At 45.7% G+C, this 24,097-nt stretch overlaps 1 protein-coding gene across 1 annotated transcript in view; it reads right to left on the bottom strand.

Moving 5' to 3' along the window:
• Positions 1-24,097, bottom strand: part of LOC140387123 (nuclear pore membrane glycoprotein 210-like) — a 227,860-nt gene that overhangs the window by 110,841 nt on the left and 92,922 nt on the right. The window contains exons 8-9 of the mRNA XM_072470134.1: positions 5,211-5,279; positions 3,684-3,790 (exon numbers count right to left, since the gene is read on the bottom strand). Coding sequence (XP_072326235.1) covers positions 3,684-3,790; positions 5,211-5,279 — 176 coding nt within the window. The remainder of the gene's footprint in view (positions 1-3,683; positions 3,791-5,210; positions 5,280-24,097) is intronic.

The following is a 24,097-nucleotide window of genomic DNA, read 5'->3' as shown; positions in this document are numbered from 1 at the left end:
CTGTGGATGTACCTACACCTCAGGAACTGCAGTGGTTCAAGAAGGCAACTCACCACCACCTTCTGATGGGCAACTATGGATGGGCAATAAATGCTGGCCTAACCAGCGACACTCACATCACGTAAATGATTTTTTTAAAAACTTAGCACTTGCCTTACTAATTGCTTGCTGCACCTGCGTCTCCACTTTCATTGACTGGTGTACAATGACACCCAGATCACTTTGTACGTACAAACTTCCGTACCATTAAATAATACTCTGCCTTTCTGTTTGTAACAGTGAAGTGTATAACTTCACATTTAGCCACATTGTAGTGCACCTGTCATGTGTTTGCCCAGAACTACTGCTGAAGGATGTTGCATCTCTCCAGTCAGATGGTCACTGAAATCTGTGCCCTTGTTGAAGACCTCACAAACCCACAGCACTGGTTGCGATGCTCTGCCAGTGACCATAAAAGTCACCTTGAACGTCTTTGCTTCTAGTAGCTTCCAAAGATCAACCGTGGACCTCAGCAGCATCTCATAAATTGCTTCACACCATTCTATCTGTATCTCATTGATCCCTGATGCCCTCTTTGGGATAGATGGCATCACAGGGAAACATAGCATAGTATTTCAGTGCATCACTGGATTTCCCCTAGGTGCAGGGCATCATTGATTATACCCATGTGGCCATCATAGCACCCAGTGACTGGACAGCAAGAGTCCATCAACAGAAGTGCTCCTACGCCCTCAATGTCCAACTGTTTTGTGATCACAAGAGCTTTCTCCATGTGTGCACTCTCTTTCTTGGCAGCTTCCCTGACTCCTTGAGAATGGTGAGGCCCTGGAATGAGACAACTCATCTCGGGATGAACAGGAGAAGGAATTTGAGACAAAGTGAGATGATGCTGAACAGAGAGGCTCTCCTGCTGCATGATGCGATGGCCTCCTCCGACCACTCTCCAGAAAGAGGACCTCCTCATAGCTGGCAGTACTAATTCCAAGTCATCATCAATGAAACAAACACCTGCACAAACACCTGCCCTGCCCCAGGTGCCATGCCTCCTGTTCCCCCCCCCCCCCCCCCCCCCCCCCACCCACCATGAATTCGTCCTTCCCTCTGGCGAAATGGCACAAATTGCAGATCTCTCCCTCCTGACAACCAGCTGCCTCAGTGATGACTGCCATGGAGTATCTGAATGAGTCCAACAGTTATCAAACTCAATATTCCTGCACCCGCTGGTTTTAATTGGTCAGGAAACCTGTCTCCATATTAATTAAGTGCTCACCCCTGTAAAAATCTGAACATTAGTCAGGTATCCCTGGGGACAGGGTGCTGACCAGTAAACTGATCCGGCTTCTGCATCCATGGCAACAATCCAATGATAAGAGTGAGACTCTCAATTTGTGCAGAAACATAGTCAGCTCTGTTGTTTCTTTTGAAAATGGATTCAGATTGCCAGTGTTACTTCACTTGTTGCTCTCACAGCTGACAGAAAAAAAAAACTATAATTCTAGTCTGAATTTATATCAAGGATGCAGAAAGGAAAACCATTAAGAAAGCATTATCTTGGGCAGCACGGTGGCGCAGTGGATTAGCCCTGCTGCCTCACGGCGCCGAGGTCCCAGGTTCGATCCTGGCTCTGGGTCACTGCCCTTGTGGAGTTTGCACATTCTCTCCCAGTTTGCGTGGGTTTCGCCCCCACAACCCAAAGATGTGCAGGCTAGGTGGATCGGCTGTGCTAAATTGCTCCTCAATTGGAAAAATTAATTGGGTACTCTAAATTTATGGGGGGAAAAAGAAAGCATTATCTTAACTTTTCTAGTTTAACAGTTGGTAACATTCAAATTTTTCAAGATAAATAATGGAAGATCAGAACTAAAATAATTATAATGTTAAAACATTATGGCTGCAATTCTGCAGCTGTTGGGATTCCCTGTTCCCTCCACCAGCACATCCCTGCCCACGGGTTTCCTTAACCATGACGTGGCTTTAATGGGAAATCCCATTGACAAGCAGCGGGAGTAGTCAATCTCGCCACCAGCAAATGGCGCGCTGCCGAGAAACACGCGACTGAGGAATTGTAGAAGCCAACCCTACATATATCTCTTATTTAATGAATCTCATTGCGACAAATATTTTGTCGTAAGAAGAATGATTATAGCAGTCTTTGATTGCTCACGATTTGCCCTGCAGAACCCCGAGTTATTGATGTGTAGAGTTTTGCAACAGGGAGCAACTGAGGTAAAGGTCATTCCTTTTTTTAGAGAAAAAAAGTGGAGAAATATTTGCAGCAATACATGATGCAAATCTATTATAGAGGATATATGGCATGGAAATAGTCTATTCGTCAAGGAACGAAAAACACTACATCACTGGAAAAAGCCCTTCGGCCCTCCAAGCCTGCGCAGATCATGATGCCTGTCTAAACTAAAACCTTCTGTTCTTCCGGAGTCCACATCCCTCTATTCCCATCGTATTCATGTATTCATCAAGCTGCCTCTTAAATGCCACTATCATATCTGCTTCCACCACCACCCCGGTAACGCATTCCAGGCAGGTCCAATCAGTCCATGCCAGTGTTGGGAAGAGACATTAGGCGCGATTCTCCGGTTCCCCGATCGCGTGTTTCTCAGCGGCATGCCTTTCGCTGGTGGAATTCTATCTTCCCGTCGCTTGTCAATGGGATTTTCCACTGTAACCACCCAACGCTGCCGCGAACCCAGTGGATGTGGGTGGCACTGCCGGCAGGAAAAGTGAATCGTAACAACCAGAGAATTCCGACCATTACAAGCTGCATTGGTTTAAGATTAACCCAGCAAACAGCTTTCAAAGACATGAGACCAAAGGTCCTCCTCAATATTGCAACAAGATCTCCTATAATGCATGCACAAGCTGCAACTAATTTTCTGTTACAATCCCCATAGAAACCAAAAATGTTTTAACAATACTGGAATTCGAGGGCGGCACGGTGGCGCAGTGGTTAGCACTGTTGCTTACGGTGCTGAGGAGCCGGGTTCGAACCCGGCCCCGGATCACTGTCTGTGTGGAGTATTCACATTCTCCCCGTGTCTGCGTGGCTTTCACCCCCACAACCCAAAGATGTGTAGGTTAGGTGGATTGGCCATGCTAAATTGCCCCTTAATTGGAAATAAATAATTGGATACTCTGAATTTAAAAAAAACAATACTGGAATTCCCAGTGGCTAACTTAAACAAGATTTCAGGTTTAAAGACTTTTACTGTGACAAATAAATCAAAAGCAATATTGACTAAATATTACTCAGTTGGAAACCCCACTAGTACTCTAAACTACAGAAAGGATAATCTTTTTATTGTTGTCGTAACATCACTCCACTCCATATACGTATTTACTTTCCAGGCCGCTCTTCACAGGATTAAAATCTTTAAAGGACACAATCCAGTCAATTCAAATAGGCTCACAACTCCTCATGTCACTGAGTTGTAATGTCAACCGACAGTTGAAAGGCCCTTCCCTTAGTTTCCCTGTCTTAAATTAAAGAGACAGTCCCAAAACATAATCGTCTTAACTCGCATTTGTAATGTAAATAAATAAGTGTTACTAGAAAAGCACTGATATCTCTCAAAGATTGAAGAGGACTGATGATTAATATTAGTCAAGAACATAAAAACTGAAACAAGTTCACTGAAGAGACAAAATTTGGTGACTTAATAACTTACATTAGATAAATAAATTTTATTACTGCTTTTGTCATAAATTTCCACTGTTAATTCATATTTTCTTCCAACTTCCAAAAACCATCTGTCTCCGGGGAAGATAGAAAAACCTGGATGGATCAACAAGACAAACGTTAGAACAATCTTCACACACGAAGCACTATGAATTTGAAAAGCTACACAACATATTGAAAACTTCCTGAACAACTGAAAACTCAAAATATAAAATTTTAAGGGTTTACAGCAATACACTATTAGGACATTCTTTGCCCCACAAGACCAATACTTGAAAACCCAAAGATCTCATTACTTTTTTTAATGTACCTGTTTTTATGTGAGGTATGCATTTATGAATCAATCAACTGCATTCATGTTGTTTTAAAAAGCTTGTACTTAATAGATTTTCAAAGTTCACTAAATGGTCAATAGCCAGGATCAACTAAGGCCATTAAATTATATTACCCAAAACTTTAAATATTTGTATATTAAAACTATCTTGCCCATGAGGTTTATCATCTTTTTGTAAAAATTTAGAGTACCCAATCCATTTATTTTTCCAATTAAGTGGCAATTTAACATGGCCAATCCACCGACCCTGCACATCTTTGGGTTGTGAGGGCGAGGCCCACGCAGACACGGGAGAATGTGCAAATTCTACACGGACAGAGACCCGGGGCTGGGATCGAACCCGGGTCCTCAGCGCCATGAGGCAACAGGGCGTCACCGAGCTGCCGAGGTTTATCATCTTAATGCCTCTGTTAAAACAGCAAACAAATAAAAACAATTGTTTGTGTGCTAATAGTTGCAAAAATAATTTTACTTAACGATCTGACGTTTACTGCAGATCGAGGAAATCTTTTGTCTAATGAATTTAGAGTACACAATTCCTTTTTTCCAATTAAGGGGCAATTTAGCCTGGCCAATTTGCCTACGCCACACATCTTTTTGGGTTGTGGGGCCGAGACCCATGCAGACACAGGGAGAATGTGCAAACTCCACACAGTGACCTGGGGCCGGGATCGATCCCGGGTCTTCGGCGGCGTGAGGCAGCAGTGGTAACCACTGCATCACCTTGCCCCCCCAAGAGCTAAGTCTAATAATGTAGTTCAGCAGACCTATGGCATAGGCCAGCATGCTCCAACACCTCAGCAGGTAAACTGTACTGGAGTTTCTTTCTAACTTTTCTAGGCCACTGCAGAGTAGAAAATCTAGTGAAACTGTGTCATGGCCAGGCTGCAACTTGACCAAGTTGTTTTGGAAAATTTTCTAGGTCTGCATTGTTTCAATAAATGCCTGCTACTGTAGATTAGGACACTAGAGCAGCAAAGCCAAATATCAGTAATGCTCACAAGATGCACCTTCAGGACACATCTTTCCAAAATGTTCTGCCCCCCCCCCACACCATTGCAACAGCATTGTGTAACAACAGAGAAAATCTCCACATGCATTTTGCTATTTAACATTTTATTATTTTGTTTAATTCAATATTCTGTCCCTATGAAATACAAAAGAAATCTGTGCAATACTAACCTAAAAAACCAGGCTCTACAACATAAATTGTACAGTTAGGCAGATGAGAAAGTGCTTGCATATAAATATCTATAAGTTAGTTAAAGAGACCATAACCTCTTTCAATACCGATTACTGAAACAAATAAATAAATGACAAGTCATTGTAGTTTCTTTGGAAATTAACATAGGCTGGATAAAATTTATGGTATTCAACGCATCGTTAGAGTAATGGAAATTTTATTAATAAGCTGCTAACCAATAAACTAATAAGACCATAAGACATAGGAGCAGAATTAGGCCACTCGGCACAAGAGCCCGCTCCGTCATTCAATCACGGCTGATATTTTTCTCATCCCCATTCTCCTGCCTTCTCCACATAACCCCTGATCCCCTTATTAGTCAAGAACCCCCTGATCCCCTTATTAGTCAAGAACCTATCTATCTCTGTCTTGAAAGGCACTCAGTGATTTGGCTTCCACAGCCTTCTGCGGCAAAGAGTTTCACAGATTCACCACCCTCTGGCTGAAGAAATTCCTCCTCATCTGTTTTAAAGGATTATCTCTTTAGTCTGAGATTGTGTCCTCTGCTTCTAGATTTTCGTACAAATGGAAACATCCTCTCCAAGTCCACTCTATCCAGGCCTCGCAGTATCCTGTAAGTTTCAATAAGATCCCCCTCATCCTTCTAATCTCCAACGAGTACAGACCCAGAGTCCTCGATCGTTCCTCATACGACAAGCTGTTCATTCCAGGGATCATTCTTGTGAACGTCCTCTGGACCCTTATCTACGGGGCCCAAAACTGCTCACAATACTGTCATGTCCCTGAGAAAGTTGAATTTACCTTCTTGCATGAAGTTGGCTCCTGGGCAAAATCTTAACATGCTCACAGCTAGGATCAGGGAAGCAGAGGTTTTAATGCGAGCAGCCAGTCAAATGGTCAGAATGGTGATAATAGGATTAGGTAGGGCCCAGAGAGGTGACTGTCTCCACTAAAGTGCCATTCCAAACATATGCTTATGTAGCTGCAGTGCAATGCAGGATACCAGCCCTCTGTGGGGAGGCTACCTAATTTCAAGTTTGTTCCAACGCTGTTTAGGTTCTGGCTCCAAGTGTCCTTTGTGTTGGCCTGTGATTTTGGGCCATTTTCAGTGCCTCAAACATACTGTGGGCCACAAGCCTAATATTGGTGGTGTGGTCTTAATGTAGTTGCTTAATCCTATTCCACATCACCACTGCATATTTATTCTGGAATTATTATATATAATTAAAATAGATGGTACCAACAGAATAGGGATCTATGACATTGCCATAACTGGAAGACCAAATTCAAACCGTTTGCAACATTGCTCGAACTTCAAGAATGACTAATTTTCTATTATTTACAGTTTACTCACCCCTCGATACTTCTTTCTGGTTTAAGTTCAAATTTTATTGCAGGGTTTCAACAAATGATTAAAACTAACACTTTGGTGTAGCGCTGAAAAATTCTGTATTATTAGTTGCTGTTGGGTGAGCCTACCTATTCAGATATACGTTTAGCATTTCATAGATTCAAAGCCAGAGATTCCTGCTTTTTTAAGGCCATTCTTTTTATCAATCAACACAATCAAAAACAGAATAAATGGTTTAAATTTTACTTGTTTTAAAATGCTGAGCTCAAATCAGCAGCCAATGTTGCATACACAGCAACTGTGAGACTGTACACCAAGAGTAATTGGTGTATAATGCCTTTAGGCACACGCTTCAAAAACATGTTGAGGCACCATATAAATACTTCTTTTTCTCTTTTACCCATATTGTCAATCTACTGTGTTATGGGTGAGGCTTTTTCAGAACCCCAAAATGTATCATGGAGTTCAACCAACCTCTCCCTTTAATGGATTTGTTGTTTTTCCTAGCACACCGCTATTTCCCTAGGTGTGGGATTACAATTATGGACACGTGGGTTTTTAAACACAAAACAGTTTATTCCATGAACTCAACTTAACATCTTAAATAAACATTGGATCTCTTAACACCCCTTACTTCAAAGATAACTCAGAAAATATTGCAACAGTAAATAACTCCTTAAAATGTTCCGTCAAAATTCCAAGAGACTTAACACCTTTAAACAGTATCACATCAGGTTAAAGGATGTATATTTTTTCTGTAGAATGGCAGAGATATATTAGCTTGGTTGATTTCAGCTCCAGCACCTTGCTTTCTTCTTGCAGCTCTCTGGACACACACAGACACACACCCACTGCTTTTTAAACTGAAACTAAAAACCTGCAAAATGGCTGACCTAAAGCCCAGCTCCACCCACTCTCTGACATCACTGTTTTCTTAAAGGTACATTGCTTAAACATCCATGTCTTATAGGTACTCTTACATGACACCTCCCCCAAGAAAAAAAAACCCATCAACTTCAAGATGGTTTTGACTTCGGGTGACGTGGGCGAGCAGGGCGGCCGCAGCAACGAGAGCTCCCGCCGGTGGCCGTGATTCAGGGCAATTTCGGGGAAATCGCCAAGTCTTCACGTACCCCCGACTATCGTCGGCCTTTAGGGCCGTCACGAGCAGCCAGCGGGGCTGGTTTAAAAACCGACGAAGAACCCCGCGTGGGTGTCGGGCGGCGAGGGCTGAGGTGCTGGGCCCAGCGCGGTGTCGAGATCAGAGCAGCGGGGGCGGAGCTACGGGAAGACCGAGGCGGCAGGCCCGAGGCCAGGGCACTATGTAGGGAGGGTGCTCCATGTCGGATGGCTCCTGCCTAGGAGGAAGAAAGAAGGCTGAAGCCTGGTCCCAGGGAGCTCTGGGTGAATACAGAGGAGAAAGAAAGAAGGTTTAAGGAAGTTTGGTAAAAGTTTTTTTCTCTCACCCTATTTTTTTCAAAAAAAGAATAAGTCAGATTGATGAAGGACAGGAGGGTGAAGGGGAAGAGAGGAGAAAAGAAAGAAGATAAAAAACAATAAGCCGCTAAAGGATGCGAAGAGCAGCGTCGAAGAAAGGAGAAAACGCAGGTTCGCTGCTGAAGGAGAAGACGAGCAAAAGTGTTGACAGGATGGCGGAAGCCAAACTGCAAGGCGGGGCCGCACTACTTACGGTGGAGAAGATGACCGAGGTGATGGCGGTGGAGCTGGAAAAACAGTTTGCAAGGCACATGGAGGCCTTGAGGAAGGAGACGGCGGTCACGTTGAAGTCATTGGTGGAGGAGGCAATCGGCCCGGTGAGGGTGGCGGTGGCAAAGGCATCGGCCGAGGTGAGAGAGCAGGGCGAGAAGATGAAGGAAGTGGAGGAGGCCGTGTCACGACACAGCGACCAGGTCACCTCGATGGCGGACAAGCTGCGGAGGGTGGTGGAGGTTAACAGAGGACTCCGAGCAAAGCTGGAAGACTTGAAAAACCGCTCAAGGCGGCACAATTTGAGAATTGTGGGCTTGCCCGAAGGGACAGAGGGCCCAAGGCCAACGCAATACTTTGCTAAGAAGTTGGCGGAGCTGATGGGGGAGGGTGAGAGCCCCACCCGGTACGAGCTAGACCGAGCTCATCGGTCATTAAGGCCGAAGCCCAAAGTGAACGAGTCGCCAAGGGCAGTAATTATCTGCTTCCATAAGTTTTGCATGAAGGAGAAGGTATTAAGCTGGGCAAAGCAGAAGCGGGTGGTGCTGTGGGATCGTACTGCGATTCGGATCTACCAGGGCTTGACGGTGGAGTTGGCAAAAAGACGAGCAGCGTTTGGGCAAGTGAAGGCGGCTTTGTACAAGGGGGTGCGATTTGGTATGGTGTACCCAGCGAAGTTGAGAGAAACATATAACGCCCAAGACTTTTATTTTGAGACAGCGGAGGCGGCTGAGGCGTTCGTGAGGGCAGAAGGCTTGGGACAGACGTCAAGAGTGGAACTGGAAGAGAGACTGTGGACTGTGTTTGAGCAGCTGGAAAATGTTTAAATGTTACAACTTTCTTTTTACTGATTTGTATTGCAATTTACTTCTCTTTGCATTGTTACAGAGTTCAAGTTAATGGCGTTCTGTGTTGCGACGGTTAAATGTTATGTTGGTGAATTGTAGGGGTTGGATTGTTGGGTTTGTTTTGGTATTTCTTTCTCTGGGACTGGCTGGAAGGGGGCGAGATGTCTTGGCGGGGGGGAGCCACCTGCGCTAGCTAACTAAAGTCAGCTAGTGAATGGGGGTGAGGTGAGAGGAGGGCTGTGGACGTTGGAGCCTGGATAGCAGGCTTCAATGGGCCTACGAGGCTAGCGAGAGGGGGGGGGGGAAGGGATGGATGTTGGGGGATGTTTTTGTAGGGGGGGTTCTTGGGAGGGGGGGGGAGGGGTTTGATGTTAACAATGGACAGGGGCGGGTCAGGCTTAAGGGGCAAGGCCCGGTGATATGGTGGATAAGAAAGGTGGGGGGGGGGTGAGAGACCCCCAGTAAGGATAGTCACGTGGAACGTGAGAGGGCTAGGAGGTCCGGTCAAGGGTGCTTGCACATCTTTAAAGTTTTAAACCCGATGTAGCAATGCCGCAGGAGACTCAATTGAGGGTGAAGGACCAGGTGAGACTTAAAAAGGGCTGGGTTAGCCAAGTGTTCCACTCCGGATTTGATGGAAGGGCTCGAGGGATAGCGGTGTTGGGTCAGCAAAAGGGTACGCTTCCAGATGGAGAAGGTGGTGGCAGATTAGGGGGGGTGGGGGGTAGATATGTGATTGTGGCAGGGGTGCTGGAGGGGAGATTAGTGGCGCTGTTAAGTGTATACGGTCCCAATTGGGACGATGTGGGATTCGCGAGGAAGGTGTTTGGGGCCATTCCCGACTTGGACACGCATGAGCTGATTGGGGGGGGTGGATCGACTTTTTTGTGGTGGGAAAGGCTTTGCTGGCTGGAGTCAAGGGGTCGGAATACTCTGCAATTGCAGTGTCAGATCAAGCTCCACATTGGGTGGATATGGTGCTGGAGAAGGGGGTAGTGCAGAGGCCGGGGTGGAAGCTGGATGTGGGGCTTTTGGGGAACCAAGTGTTCTGTGAGAAAATTGAAAAGGTAATTAAGGAATATGTAGGTTTCAATTATACGTGTGAGGTGTCAAAGGCAGTCGTCTGGGAGGCTCTAAAAGCGGTGGTGAGGGGTGAGGTAATTTTGTTTCAGGCCAGGGTGGACAAAGAGGAGAGATTGGAGCGGCAGAGGGTAATAGATGAGATGTTGGAGGTAGATAGGAGGTATGCAGAAGATGGGGACCTAGCGAAGCTGGAAAAGAGCAAGGAACTACAGGCGAGCTTCGACTGACTGTCCACCATGAAGGCGGTGCGCCAACTGAGATGAGCAAGGGGTGCAGTTTATGAACATGGAGTATGTTGGCAGGTCAGCTCCAGAGGGAGGCAGCTGCAAGGGAAATTCTTCAGGTGAGGGATAGGGCAGGGAAGTTGGTGGTGGCTCGAGTGCTGATTAACAAGGTTTTTGAGGAGTTTTATGAGAGGTTGGTACAAGTCAGAGCCACCCGGGGGAGACCGTGAGATGCACCGGCAGAAGGGAAGGAAACAGAGGTAGTTGTGGCATTGGACGCCGAGAAGGCGCTTGATCGGGTAGAATGGGGGTACCTGATAGCAGTGCTGGAGCAGTTTGGGATTGGACCAAGATTTGTGAACTGGGTAAAGCCATTATATAAGGAGCCGAAGGCGAGTGTCCGCAAAAACAGTATCAGTTTGAGATACTATTCTCTCCACCGTGGGACGAGACAGGGATGTCCTATGTCCCCCCTGCTGTTTGCACTTGCGATTGAGCCATTGGCCATCGCATTGAGAAGTTCGGGAGCATGGAAAGGAATAGTGCAGAGGGGATAAGCATAGGGTGTCCTTATATGCCGACGACTTGCTGCTGTATGTGTCGGAACCGAGTGCATCGATAGGAGGAATATTGGAGCTACTGCGGGTATTTGGGTCTTTCTCGGAGTACAAGCTGAACCTGGACAAGAGTGAGTATTTTATGGTGTCACGGCCGGGGGTGGGGGGGGGCTGCCATTCCGTAGGGCAGGGACTCACTTTAGGTATCTGGGAGTGCATGTTGCCCTGGAGTGGGGGCGGCTTCGCAGGTACATCACTAGTTTGGTGGGGAGAGTGAAAGCTGATCTGGGAAGGTGGGATGGGTTCCTCTGTCACTTGCGGATCGGGTACAGGCAGTTAAAATGAATGTGTTGCCGCGATTTCGGTTTATTTTTCAATGCCTACCGATTTTCCTGCCAAAGTCTTTTTTCAGGGAGGTTGAGGGAAGGATTACTTCGTTCATATGGGGAGGGAAGGTGGCCAGAGAAAGGTGCTGCTACAGAGGGGAAGGCAGGCAGGGGGTTTGTGTCTCCCGAACCTGTTGTACTACTACTGGGCGGTGAATGCGGAGAAGGTGCGGAGCTGGGTCAGAGGGGTTGATTCCCAGTGGGTCAGAATGTAGGAGAGTTTGTGCAGGGGGTCGGGGCTGAAAGCACTAGCAGCAGCGCCGCTCCAGATAGCCCCGGGGAAATACTCAGGGAGTCCGGTAATAATAGCTTCATTGCCAATCTGGAGGCAGTTTCGCCAACACTTCGGGTTGGGGGGTAGGGTCAAGGGAAATGCCGATTTGGGGGAACCACAGATTTGAGCCAGGGAGGTGGGATGGATGTTTTCGGAAATGGGAAGAGAGGGGGATTAAGATGCTAAAAGATTTGTTTCTTCGGGGTCGGTTTGCAGGATTGGGGGAGCTGGAAGCGAAGTATGGGCTAGAGCAGGGAGAAGTGTTTAGGTACATGCAGGTTCGGGATTTTGCCAGGAAGGAGAGCTTCCCAGGAGGAACCGGCCTACACATTGCTGGAGGTGCTGACGACAAGGGGACTGGAGAAGGGGGCAGTGACAGCGGTCGGTACAGAGCTATTTTGGAAGAGGATAAGGCACCACTGAAAGGGATCAAAGCAAAGTGGGAGGAAGAGCTGGGAGAGGTTATAGAGGGGGTCTGGTGTGAGGTGCTCTGGAGAGTGAATGCCTCCACCTCATGTGCGAGGTTGGGGCTGATACAGCTGAAGGTGGTATATAGAGCGCACCTCACGAGGGCGAGGATGAGCCGATTTTTTGAAGGAGTAGAGGATGTGTGTGAGCGTTGGGGGGGCGCTAATCATGTTCATATGTTTTGGTCCTGTCCAAACTAGGCGAGTACTGGAAGGAGGTAGATAGGGTAGTTTCCAAGGTGGTGCGTGTGAAACTGGGCCCGGGTCCCCGGGAGGCCATATTCGGGGTGTCGGACCAGCCAGGGTTGGAAACGGGTGCGGAGGCAGATATCATAGCCTTCGCCTCGTTGATCGCCCGAAGTCGGATCCTGCTGGGATGGAGAGCAGCCTCTCCACCCAGTGCCCTGGCGTGGCGGGGGAACCTGTTGGAATACTTGACCCTTAAGAAGGTTAAGGTTCGAACTGAGGAGAAGCTCGGAGGGGTTCTACAAGTCAAGAGCACTATTTATTATGTACTTTCAAGAATTGGATAACATCGAATGTTAGTTGGGGGGGATGGGTGGGAGGGGGGCTGTGTATATTAAGGGTGACTATGGGTAAACCCGGATTCCTTTTTGTAATTTGTTTCTGTAAACATGCGGGCTGATGTCTGGGGGTTGGTGGGAGGATGGGATTGTTGTTATTATTATGGGGATTGACACATCTGTTGCTGATTATTGTTGATGGGTGTAAATGTGGGAGAAAATGTGAAAAAGGAGAATAAAAATATATATATTTTTAAAAACTTCAAGTTGGTTTCATTTTTGACTTTTGCACCATCCACTAACAAATGTACACAGTAAATATACCTTTTTGTTTTTTACAAAAACCAACACATGCAAACAGCTATAATAATATAGTCCATTATTCTTTATTCTTCTTCCTCCAACCAAAATCCTTCTCGATTGACAGTCTCTTTGAACAAAGTCTCTGCACGATCCATCCATTTCTCTACTCCTCGGCATTTCTCTTTAGAATCAGATACTTTAGTTCAATCTGACCAGTCACTTGCAATTCTCCAATACAGGAACATTGGTGATCACAGCTTTCAGGCAGTCAAATTGAATTTTTTAACGTTTCTTCAGCAATTCCATCAGTGGAGTAATCAAGCCACAAAACTTTTGCACAGCTGCTCGATCAAATTCATTCGTTAAGAGAGCGCATTGCCTCCCTTTGTCTTGACGGTATCGGAAACTCCTCAAGGAAAGTGATTCATAGAACATAGAACAATACAGCGCAGTACAGGCCCTTCGGCCCACGATGTTGCACCAAAACAAAAGCCATCTAACCTACACTATGCCATTATCATCCATATGTTTATCCAATAAACTTTTAAATGCCCTCAATGTTGGCGAGTTCACTACTGTAGCAGGTAGGGCATTCCACGGCCTCACTAATCTTTGCGTAAAGAACCTACCTCTGACCTCTGTCCTATATCTATTACCCCTCAGTTTAAAGTTATGTCCCCTCGTGCCAGCCATATCCATCCGCGGGAGAAGGCTCTCACTGTCCACCCTATCCAACCCCCTGATCATTTTGTATGCCTCTATTAAGTCTCCTCTTAACCTTCTTCTCTCCAACGAAAACAACCTCAAGTCCATCAGCCTTTCCTCATAAGATTTTCCTTCCATACCAGTCAACATCCTGGTAAATCTCCTCTGCACCCGCTCCAAAGCCTCCACGTCCTTCCTATAATGCGGTGACCAGAACTGTACGCAATACTCCAAATGCGGCCGTACCAGAGTTCTGTACAGCTGCAACATGACCTCCCGACTCCGGAACTCAATCCCTCTACCAATAAAGGCCAACACTCCATAGGCCTTCTTCACAACCCTATCAACCTGGGTGGCAACTTTCAGGGATCTATGTACATGGGCACCTAGATCCCTCTGCTCATCCACACTTTCAAGAACTTTACCATTAGCCAAATATTCCGCATTCCTGTTATTCCTTCCAAAGTGAATCACCTCACACTTCTCTACATTAAACTCCATTTGCCACCTCTCAGCCCAGCTCTGCAGCTTATCTATATCCCTCTGTAACCTGCTACATCCTTCCACACTATCGACAGCACCACCGACTTTAGTATCGTCTGCAAATTTACTCACCCACCCTTCTGCGCCTTCCTCTAGGTCATTGATAAAAATGACAAACAGCAACGGCCCCAGAACAGATCCTTGTGGTACTCCACTTGTGACTGTACTCCATTCTGAACATTTCCCATCAACCACCACCCTCTGTCTTCTTTCAACTAGCCAATTTCTGATCCACATCTCTAAATCACCCTCAATCCCCAGCCTCCGTATTTTTTGCAATAGCCTACCGTGGGGAACCTTATCAAACGCTTTGCTGAAATCCATATACACCACATCAACTGCTCTACCCTCGTCTACCTGTTCAGTCACCTTCTCAAAGAACTCAATAAGGTTTGTGAGGCATGACCTACCCTTCACAAAGCCATGCTGACTATCCCTGATCATATTATTCCTATCTAGATGATTATAAATCTTGTCTCTTATAATCCCCTCCAAGACTTTACCCACTACAGACGTGAGGCTCACCGGTCTATAGTTGCCGGGGTTGTCTCTGCTCCCCTTTTTGAACAAAGGGACCACATTTGCTGTCCTCCAGTCCTCTGGCACTATTCCTGTAGCCAATGATGACATAAAAATCAAAGCCGGACTTATCCAAATCCACTTTCGGCTCGGTTCATCACCAAACCCGCCACCTGAAGTCGATCGAAGAACTCCATACGATGGTTTAAATGTTCTTTCCATGTCTGGAAGTTGGAAATAAAAGCAGATTGTCCCAATTTCTCAATGCAATCCTTCAAACGTGGGATAGGATAAGAGTCCGTTCTTGTAATTGCATTCATCTTTCGATAGTCCACACACAACCGTTGGGTACTGTCTTGTTTCGGTACCATCACTATGGGTGAGCTCCATTGGCTGCAACCCACTTCACTTATGCCATTCTTCAGCATACTCTCAATCTCTCTGTTAACCTGTGCCAATTTTAAAGGATTAAGTCTATATGGATGTTGTTTGATAGGAACAGCATTTCCCACATCTACATCATGTATAGCCATTTTAGTACTTCCCAATTCATCTCTACAAACTTGCCCATGTGATATCAATAACTCTTTCAGGTCAGTTTGTTTTTCCTCTGGAAGGTAACTTAACAATTCATCCCAATTTTTAAGAACATCCTCATTTTCCAATTTAATTTGAGGTATGTCAAATTCAGTCATCGGGATTTGGTTTGTCCCTGTAATAATCCACAGGAGGCAGGGGTTCCGTCACCACACCAGTATTTATTTGCAATAACTTATATACAAGAGCAGCTCCAAACAGTGCTACTAGCATTCCAGTCAACTTAAGACTCCTCACAAAGCCTACACAGGTGCGTATATGGGCCCCCTCAATGAGCTATCATTGAGGGAGCTCATACTCCAATTGGCCAACCAATAATGCCAATTGGAGGTCATTACACCTCTCCCCCCCAAGGTCCGAGGAATTCCTGCCAGCTGGCATTCCTCTGAGCTTCTTCCTGCTCCTCCTGTCCGGGTCTGTCACCTCTGTGTCATCCGCCGGGTCGTTCTCCGACGTGGGTGGGGTGTACCTTATAGGTGCCCGTCTTTTCCTTGACGACCTCCTTGGAATTTGTTCTTCCTCCTCCTCGGGGAGATGTCGCGGCGGCCTCGTCGGACGTGTCCATCTCCGACTCGACGACCGGATGGCGGGGTCTGGAGAAATTGCTCGGGGCTGGGGTGTGGGTATCTTTCCCGTCTGAGCTATCCCAGCTCAAGGCGGTCCTGCTTCGACTGCCTCCAGGTGTGGTTCCGCTGCCCTTATTTGGTCTAGGTGTTTCTTCAGCACCTTACCTCCTATCGAAACTTTATATGATATGGGCCCTGTTTGGGACTCGTGCCATGCCTTTGATCCACGTTGGTCCATTCCCATAATTCTTGACCCAAACCAGTGCCCCCACCTGGAAATGTCTCTGCTGCCGACTATTATCATGCCCCCTGCGTTGGACCTCCTGTTGTTTCTCCACTTTCCCCGTTAAACTTGGGAAAAAGAGACTCAGCCAGTAGTTCCCTCTGTCTCCAGTTAGTCCTAGCAGACTTGGGGGCAGTTCTGGGGTTTTTCTTTGGCCCTCTGTTCCTCGGGCTTTTCCTAAGGGCGGCTATCTGGTAGCTGGACCCATTGTGGTAGTCCCTCTCCCAGGCATCTACCTCCATTGGCGTGCCCTGTAGTTCCTGCGCCCCACTTGCTGCCTTTTCTAGGGACAGTGCGAGCTGTAACGCCCACCTGCAGTCTAGCTGCGTTTCCGCCAACAGGCGCTTCTGTATTTGGAGGTCATTTATGCCACACACTAACCTGTTCATTCAGCGTCGGGCCGAACTCACATTTTTCCGCCAGCCTTCTCAGGCGGGTCAAGAAATTTGTGACTGACTCTTTGTCTTCCCGCTTCGTTGTGTAGAATCTGTACCTACGCAAAATGAGGGGTGGTTTTGGGTCATAGTGCTCTTCCACCAATTTCGTTAATATCTTGGAAAGGTATCGTGTCCGGCGTATCGGGATAAGTTAGACTAGGTATAATGGCAAAGGCTGAGGGTCCGCACGCCGACAGCAGTATAACCCGTTTCCTTCCGTCCTCCGTTATCTCATTGGCCTGGAAAAAGTAACACATTCTCTCCACATACTGGGACCAGTCCTCAATAGTCGGGTCGAATGGATCCAACTTCCCAAAAAGAGGCATTTTTGAAAGAGCAAGGCTTATCCTCAGAGTGCGGCAGCTGGTCTCCGCAAGGTTCTTTGTTTACCTCGTCGCCACTGTAATAATCCACAGGAGGCAGGGGTTCCGTCACCACACCAGTATTGATTTGCAGTAACTTATATACAAGAGCAGCTCCAAACAGTGCTGCTAGCATTCCAGTCAACTTAAGACTCCTCACAAAGCCTACACAGGTGCTTATATGGGACTCCTCGATGAGCTATCATTGAGGGAGCTCATACTCCAATTGGTCAACCAATAATGCCAATTGGAGGTCATTACAGTCACTTTGAGTTAGAATCATTAAAACCTCCTTTTTCTCTCCTTCCCTTTCAAAGTACCTTTTAAGCATATTCACATGACACACTCGGTGAGTCTTCCTTCTATCTGGTGTTTTTACCACATAATTCACCTCACTTAATTTCCTTTCAATCTGATACGGTCCACAAAACCTAGCTTTAAAAGGCTCCCCTACCACTGGTAACAACACTAAAACTTTATCCCCACTGGCAAAACTACGAACTTTGGATTTTTTGTCCGCTACCCGTTTCATCACATTTTGTGCAACTTTCAAATGTTGTCGAGCCAATTCACCTGCTCTATTTAATCGTTCCCCAAAATTTGACACGTAATCCAATAGTGTAATTTCCGATTTCTCACCCAACAATTTTTCCTTAATCAAGATAAGTGGTCCTCTTACCTCACGACCAAAAATTAGTTCAAAAGGACTAAATTTGGTAGACTCATTAGGTGCATCCCTAATTGCAAACAATACGAATGGGATTCCTTTATCCCAATCCTCTGGATAATCTTGACAATACACCCTCAACATTGTCTTTACTGTCTGATGCCACCTTTCTAACACTCCCTGCGATTCTGGATGGTACGCAGTTGATTTAAATTGTTTTATTCCTAAGCTTTCCATAATTTCTTTGAATAACTTTGAAGTAAAATTTGTTCCTTGATCCGATTGAATTTCTGTGGATAGTCCATATCTAGTAAAGAATTTAAGTAACTCCTCCACAATCCTTTTAGCTGTAATATTACGTACTGGAATGGCCTCTGGAAACCTAGGTGACACATCCATTAGTCAAAAGATATTGATTCCCACTTTTTGTTTTAGGAAGCGGTTCTACACAATCGATTAGGACCCTCGTAAAAGGTTCCTCAAATGCTGGAATGGGTATTAAGGGCGCTGGTTTTATCACTGCTCGAGGTTTCCCTATCATTTGACATGTGTGACATGATTGACAAAATTTAACTACATCTTTACGTAGTCCAAATAAAAATGTTTCTGGATTTTAGCTCGAGTTTTCCTTATTCCCAAATGACCTCCCACTGGTACCTCATGTGCAACTCGCAACATCTCCTTTCTATACCCTACCGGCAATACTACTTGATGAATCTCTGCCCACTTTTCATCCGCCTGCATATGTATAGGTCTCTATTTTCTCAAGACATCATTTTTACGGTAATAACACTCTGGTATACTCTCAAATTCCTCTTCCGTATATGCTTTCTGATATAGCCGTTTTATTTCTACATCTTTCTGTTGTAACTCTGCCACTTTTCCTTAACTAAAAATATCCACCTCATCCACCACCTGTTCTTGTTCTTTTTCAACCATCTGATCAAAAATCGTTTCTGATAATTGCACTTCAACTTCATCTTCACTCTTTGATTTCTCCTCTTGTCTTAACCTGTGACTTTGCGGCCTTGTTACTACACAATCCAGAAAAATCCCAGGATATTCGTCCTTCAACACTTCAGTTGTCTGATTTTGCACTGGCTTATCAACGCAGTAGGCATCACTCCCACCTGCGATCGCGATCCAGCTGTATCATTACCCAAGATAAACTGTATTCCATGACAAGATAGTTTATCTATTACTCCTACTACCACTTCTCGACTCTTCACTGGACTTTCCAACCTTACCTTATATAATGGAACGCTACTCCTCTCACCCTGAATTCCACATATCACCACCTTTTCTGGCAACATTCTTCCCAACCTACATAATTCCTCATCTCTTACCATTAAAGATTGACTAGCCCCTGTATCTCTTAAAATTGTGACTTCTTTACCTGCTCCTCCTGATACACATGAGTAAACTTAACCAACACAAGTAAATTCTTTAAAGACACCTGGCACCTTCTTAACAATTACTTCTTGAACAGGCTGTACAATCGTTTGCACCTCCTTCGCTTCCCTTGGACTTTCCTTTACCACTCTAACAAACCCCACTGTCTTATCCTGTTTTACCACATCAGCCTTCCCAGTGCTTTTCTTCAACCACCAACACTGTGACTTTACATGGCCTAGTTCATTACAGTGAAAACATCTGAAACTTTTCATTTCTTCTCCACCCTCCTGGATTAATTTTTTAATCTGAGGTACACTCTCTTTACTGTCTCCCACCAAATCACCTTTACTTTTACCACTTGAGTATTCCTCATGTCCCCAGTTTCTATCCCTCACTGGCTAAAACTGATGTCGGAAACCAATCTTTGATTTATGAACTAATTCATAATCAGCTGCCATTTCCACTGCTAATCTCGCAGTTTTAACCCTCTGTTCTTCCACATGAGTTCTCACTACATCAGGAATTGAATTTTTAAACTCCTCCAAAAATATAATTTCTCTGAGAGCTTCATACGTTTGGTCTATTTTCAAAGCCCTTATCCACCTATCAAAATTTCTCTGTTTGAGCCTTTCAAACTCCATGTATGTTTGACCAAATTCTTTCCGTAAATTTCTAAACCTTTGTCTGTAAGCTTCAGGCACAAGCTCACATGCACTTAAAATGGATTTCTTCACCTCCTCATACGTTCCAGATACCTCCTCCGGTAGTGATGCAAACAATTCACTAGCTCTACCTACCAGCTTTGTTTGAATCAGTAACACCCACATGTCCTGTGGCCATTTAATTTGTTTAGCTACCTTCTCAAATGAAATGAAAAAGGCTTCCACTTCCTTCTCGTCAACCCTTAGTAATGCTTGGACATATTTAAATAGATTCCCACCAAGCCTTCGACTATGACACTCTTTCTCACTATCCTCATCACTATCATCCAACTGTACGTTTCCCTTTATGTCTGCCAATTTTAACTGATTGTCATGTTTCATGGCCATTTTCTGAAGCTCAAACACCCTCTCTTTATCTTTTCCCCTGATCTGTATCTCCCTTTCTTTTTCTTTTTGTTCTGCTAGGGCTATTCTTTCTTTTCTCCTTTCTTCTCTCTCCTTTTCTTTTTCCTCTCTCTCTCTCTTTCTTTTTCCTCTCTCTCTCTTTCTTTTTCCTCTCTCTCACTCTCGTATGCCAGCCGCTTTAATTCTTTCTCATGTTCCATTTGTTTAATTTGCAACTGAATTTTTGCCATTTCCAATGAGTCAAACTCTATCTCAGGCAACTTTAAATGCTTAACCACCGCCATAATTACCTCAGCTTTTCGCATTTTGTCAGGTAATGTTAACTGCAATGTTCTTGCCAAATCTAACAGTCTGCTTTTCGTTTCTGTCCGTAAAGTACTACGTGTGACATTCTCCACCCCAAAAAACTTCTGAGCCTCTGAAAGAGCCATTGTTCACAACACTCTCCCCACTTAAACTAAAATACCCCACCGGAACAGCAACAATCCTTCACTGTCTTTAAGTTCACAAAAGCCAATCCAATAGATAGGCTTTTATCCCCCTCGAGTCCCCAATGGTTATGGGCGAGGCTTTTTCAGAACCCCAAAATGTATCATGGAGTTCAACCAACCTCTCCCTTTAATTTCCTTCAGTCTGCACTCTAGCTATCTCCGCTGTTTCGCACAGGGCTAAATCGCTGGCTTTGAAAGCAGAACAAGGCAGGCCAGCAGCAAGGTTCAATTCCTGTACCAGCCTCCCCGAACAGGCGCCGGAATGTGGCGACTAGGGGCTTTTCACAGTAACTTCCTTTGAAACCTACTTGTGACAATAAGCAATTATTCACTTCTCGCCCTCCCCCCCATCCCCAGGCTTAGCATAAATACCCTATATAAGTGTACATCTGCTCCCTCTAGTGGTTGATTTAGACATTTCATTAACCCTTGCAGTTCTTACATTTTAGATGTCACATCCCCCTTTCTTTGGAAAAGAAAGTTACACACTGACTTTTTTTGCCTTGAACATTACATGAGCGAGCATGAATCATTAAGCTTCTTTTACATTCAGTTGCAAAATAACTGTTAAGTCACATTGTTGATAATAAATGAATAGTTATTACAGTCATTACAAATTTAATCTGTTCGGTGGTCTCCTCGTTCTAGTTGATCTTCTCAGTGGTATCGTCAAAGTATGCAATTGATTTTCCAAATTATCTTGCTGCATTGGTGACAAGGAAGGAAAGTCAATATCTTTGAAGATGTTATCCTGAGCAATAATGTTCTGAGCTTGAGATGGAACATGATGATTTATTTGCAATAGTGCTCTTCTATTTCTTCTGAACATTGAATCTTATTCAGTCTGAACCAAGTACAATCTGGGTGCGACTGGTCTTGGAAATTTAGCTATATGTTGCCATCCACCATTAGGATTTTGTATACAAACATAGTCTCCTTCTTTTAACTTTGATAAAGGTTTTGTGTGCTTGTCATAGTTCTCTTTTTGTTTCCGTTTTCAGAACCTTAGGCGGTTATGTATCTCTCGATGATCCATATTTGGAATGGTTATCTGCTTTCATGTTCTGCCACTCAGCTGCGTGTTCAGGTGTCCAGTTAAAAGTCAACGTTTCTTTAATGAGGTTATGTAGAGCCATTGTACGATTGAATAAGTTGGGAATGAACTTCCCCATGAGGTTTACCACACCGAGCATACGCAGAATCGCTTTCTTGTCCGTTGGAACCGGCATTACCCCCATGGCCTTGATCTTGTCTGGATCCGGTCGAATTCCTTCCTGTAATATATCGCCTAGAAATGTCAATTTGTGGATCCCAAACTGACATTTCTCACGATTCAATTTAAGTCCATAGTGCTGAACTCTGTCAAACACTTTCTTGAGCCTGTCACAATGTTCTACTGGGATATTGGACCAGATGATGACGTCATTAACGTATACTCGTACCCCCGGATTCCCTTCAATTACAGTCTCCATGGCGCTGTGAAAGATTTCAATACTGAAATTATTCCAAACGGTAGCTGATTGAAGCAATATTTTTCGAAAGGCGTGTTGAATGTGCAGAGCTTTAGGCGTGAATGTCGAGCTGGAGTTGCCAAAAGCCTTTAGAGGGGTCCAACTTGGCGAATAGCTTGGCATTAGCCGTTACGGAAGTGATTTCTTCCCTCTTGGGTATTTGGTAGTGTTCCCTCATAATGTTGTTCAGATTCTTAAGTCTCCATTATGTTTGCATCCGCATACCATCGAACTGACCCAGTCCGTCGATTGAGTGGCCTTGGAGATGACATCTTGCTGTTACATGCGGTCAAGCTCGGTCAAGACGCTCTCTCAACGGAGTTGGAACTCGTCTTGGTGCATGTATCATGGGTTTGGCAACCTTTTTAATTTGATTATGTAATGGGTAGGATGCCATTCCCGAGAAAACACGTGCATACTTGTCCAAAAGTTGCCCAATTTCATTCTGTAGCGTGTCTTTTAACTTATTGGTTGTGTGTATCTGCTTTACTAGGTTTAATTTATCGCAAGAATCCACCCCAATTAGCGATGACTTATCATCTTCCATGATCTCAAAGTCAATTGGCATTTTGATGTTGCCATTCCGAGCAATGAATCTGTTCCGAGCAGGAACCTCTTGTGGCTGTGGTATTACCATTGTAGTCAGTCAGTTGACAGATAGATTTCTGTATTAGCGGTGTACTGTATGCTTGTCTTAAATTCCTTTCCTTAATGAGATTTGCGTGGGCTCATCATAGATGATCATAGAATTTACGGTGCAGGAGGAGGCCATTCGGCCAATTGAGTCTGCACCGGCTCTTGGAAAGAGCACCCTACCCAAGGTCAACACCTCCACCCTATCCCCATAACCCAGTAACCCCACCCAACACTAAGGGCAATTTTGGACACTAAGGGCAATTTATCATGGCCAATCCACCTAACCTGCACATCTTTGGACTGTGGGAGGAAACCGGAGCACCCGGAGGAAACCCACGCACACACGGGGAGGATGTGCAGACTCCGCACAGATAGTGACTCAAGCCGTAATCGAACCTGGGACCCTGGAGCTGTGAAGCAATTGTGCTATCCACAATGCTACCGTGCTGCCCAACAATGCTACCGTGCTGCCCAACAATGCTACCGTGCTGCCCACAATGCTACCGTGCTGCCCTGTATCAATTTTAAATGGAATATCTGAGCCATCTCTTTCAAGTAATACAGTCCACTCTTTAATTATCTTTGAGAGCTGTTGTACTGGTTTGTTATTACAACCTAGTGCATTAATCCTAGGAACTGCATCAACCATGAAAGTATCTTTTAGCATGTATAGTGAGGAATCTTCATTATCAGTTAAGATATTTGGTCTGATTCGACTTCCGGCGGTGGAGGGGAGTGGTCGCACATAGAGGAGCTCCGGAGGGGGGGGGGGACATAGTCGCATCCCCCCCTCCCCCCACGAAGAACGCACGCCCGGGTGCGAGCTGTGCCGACCGCGCCCCCGCATGGCGGGAGCGAAGGAAGAGGAGCGTCCCTGACTCCGAGGCGGAGCGGGACCATAGACCCGGGCGCTCGGGAACGGAGCGAGCAGCAGGAGAAGCACGAGGGGAGAGCCCCCCAGGGGAGAAGGAGAGGAGGCCTCAAGGAGCCGAAGGGAGGAAAGGTACGCGGGAGGAGCTAGGGGCCGGAAACCAGGAAGCAACCGGAGAGTTGCGCCTCCCCCCACCTCCCACCCCCCAAGCGGAGCCGGCACAGCGGAGCGTGGGCCTGCAAGCCGGCCCGGCCGACTGAGCCAAACCCCCCCCCCCCCCCCCCCCCACCGGGCGGCAACCACCACGAGGCAGGCAGCGGCGGAGCAAAGGGGGACTCCCGGCCCGAGAAGCCTTTCTCTCTCTCTGTTTCCAGGCTGAGTGAGGGGGGGGGGGGGGGGGGGGGGGGGGGGGGGGGGGGGGAGAAAACAAAAACTCCCTCTTTTTGAGGGGGGGAAAAAAAGGGAAAAAAAAGTCTTAGAAAAAGAAAACT

Source organism: Scyliorhinus torazame, chromosome 12, assembly GCF_047496885.1.
Source record: "Scyliorhinus torazame isolate Kashiwa2021f chromosome 12, sScyTor2.1, whole genome shotgun sequence".
In the NCBI taxonomy this organism is placed as follows: Eukaryota; Metazoa; Chordata; class Chondrichthyes; order Carcharhiniformes; family Scyliorhinidae; genus Scyliorhinus; species Scyliorhinus torazame.
Note: the sequence above shows the minus strand (reverse complement) of the source record. Positions and strands in the feature narration are given on the sequence as shown.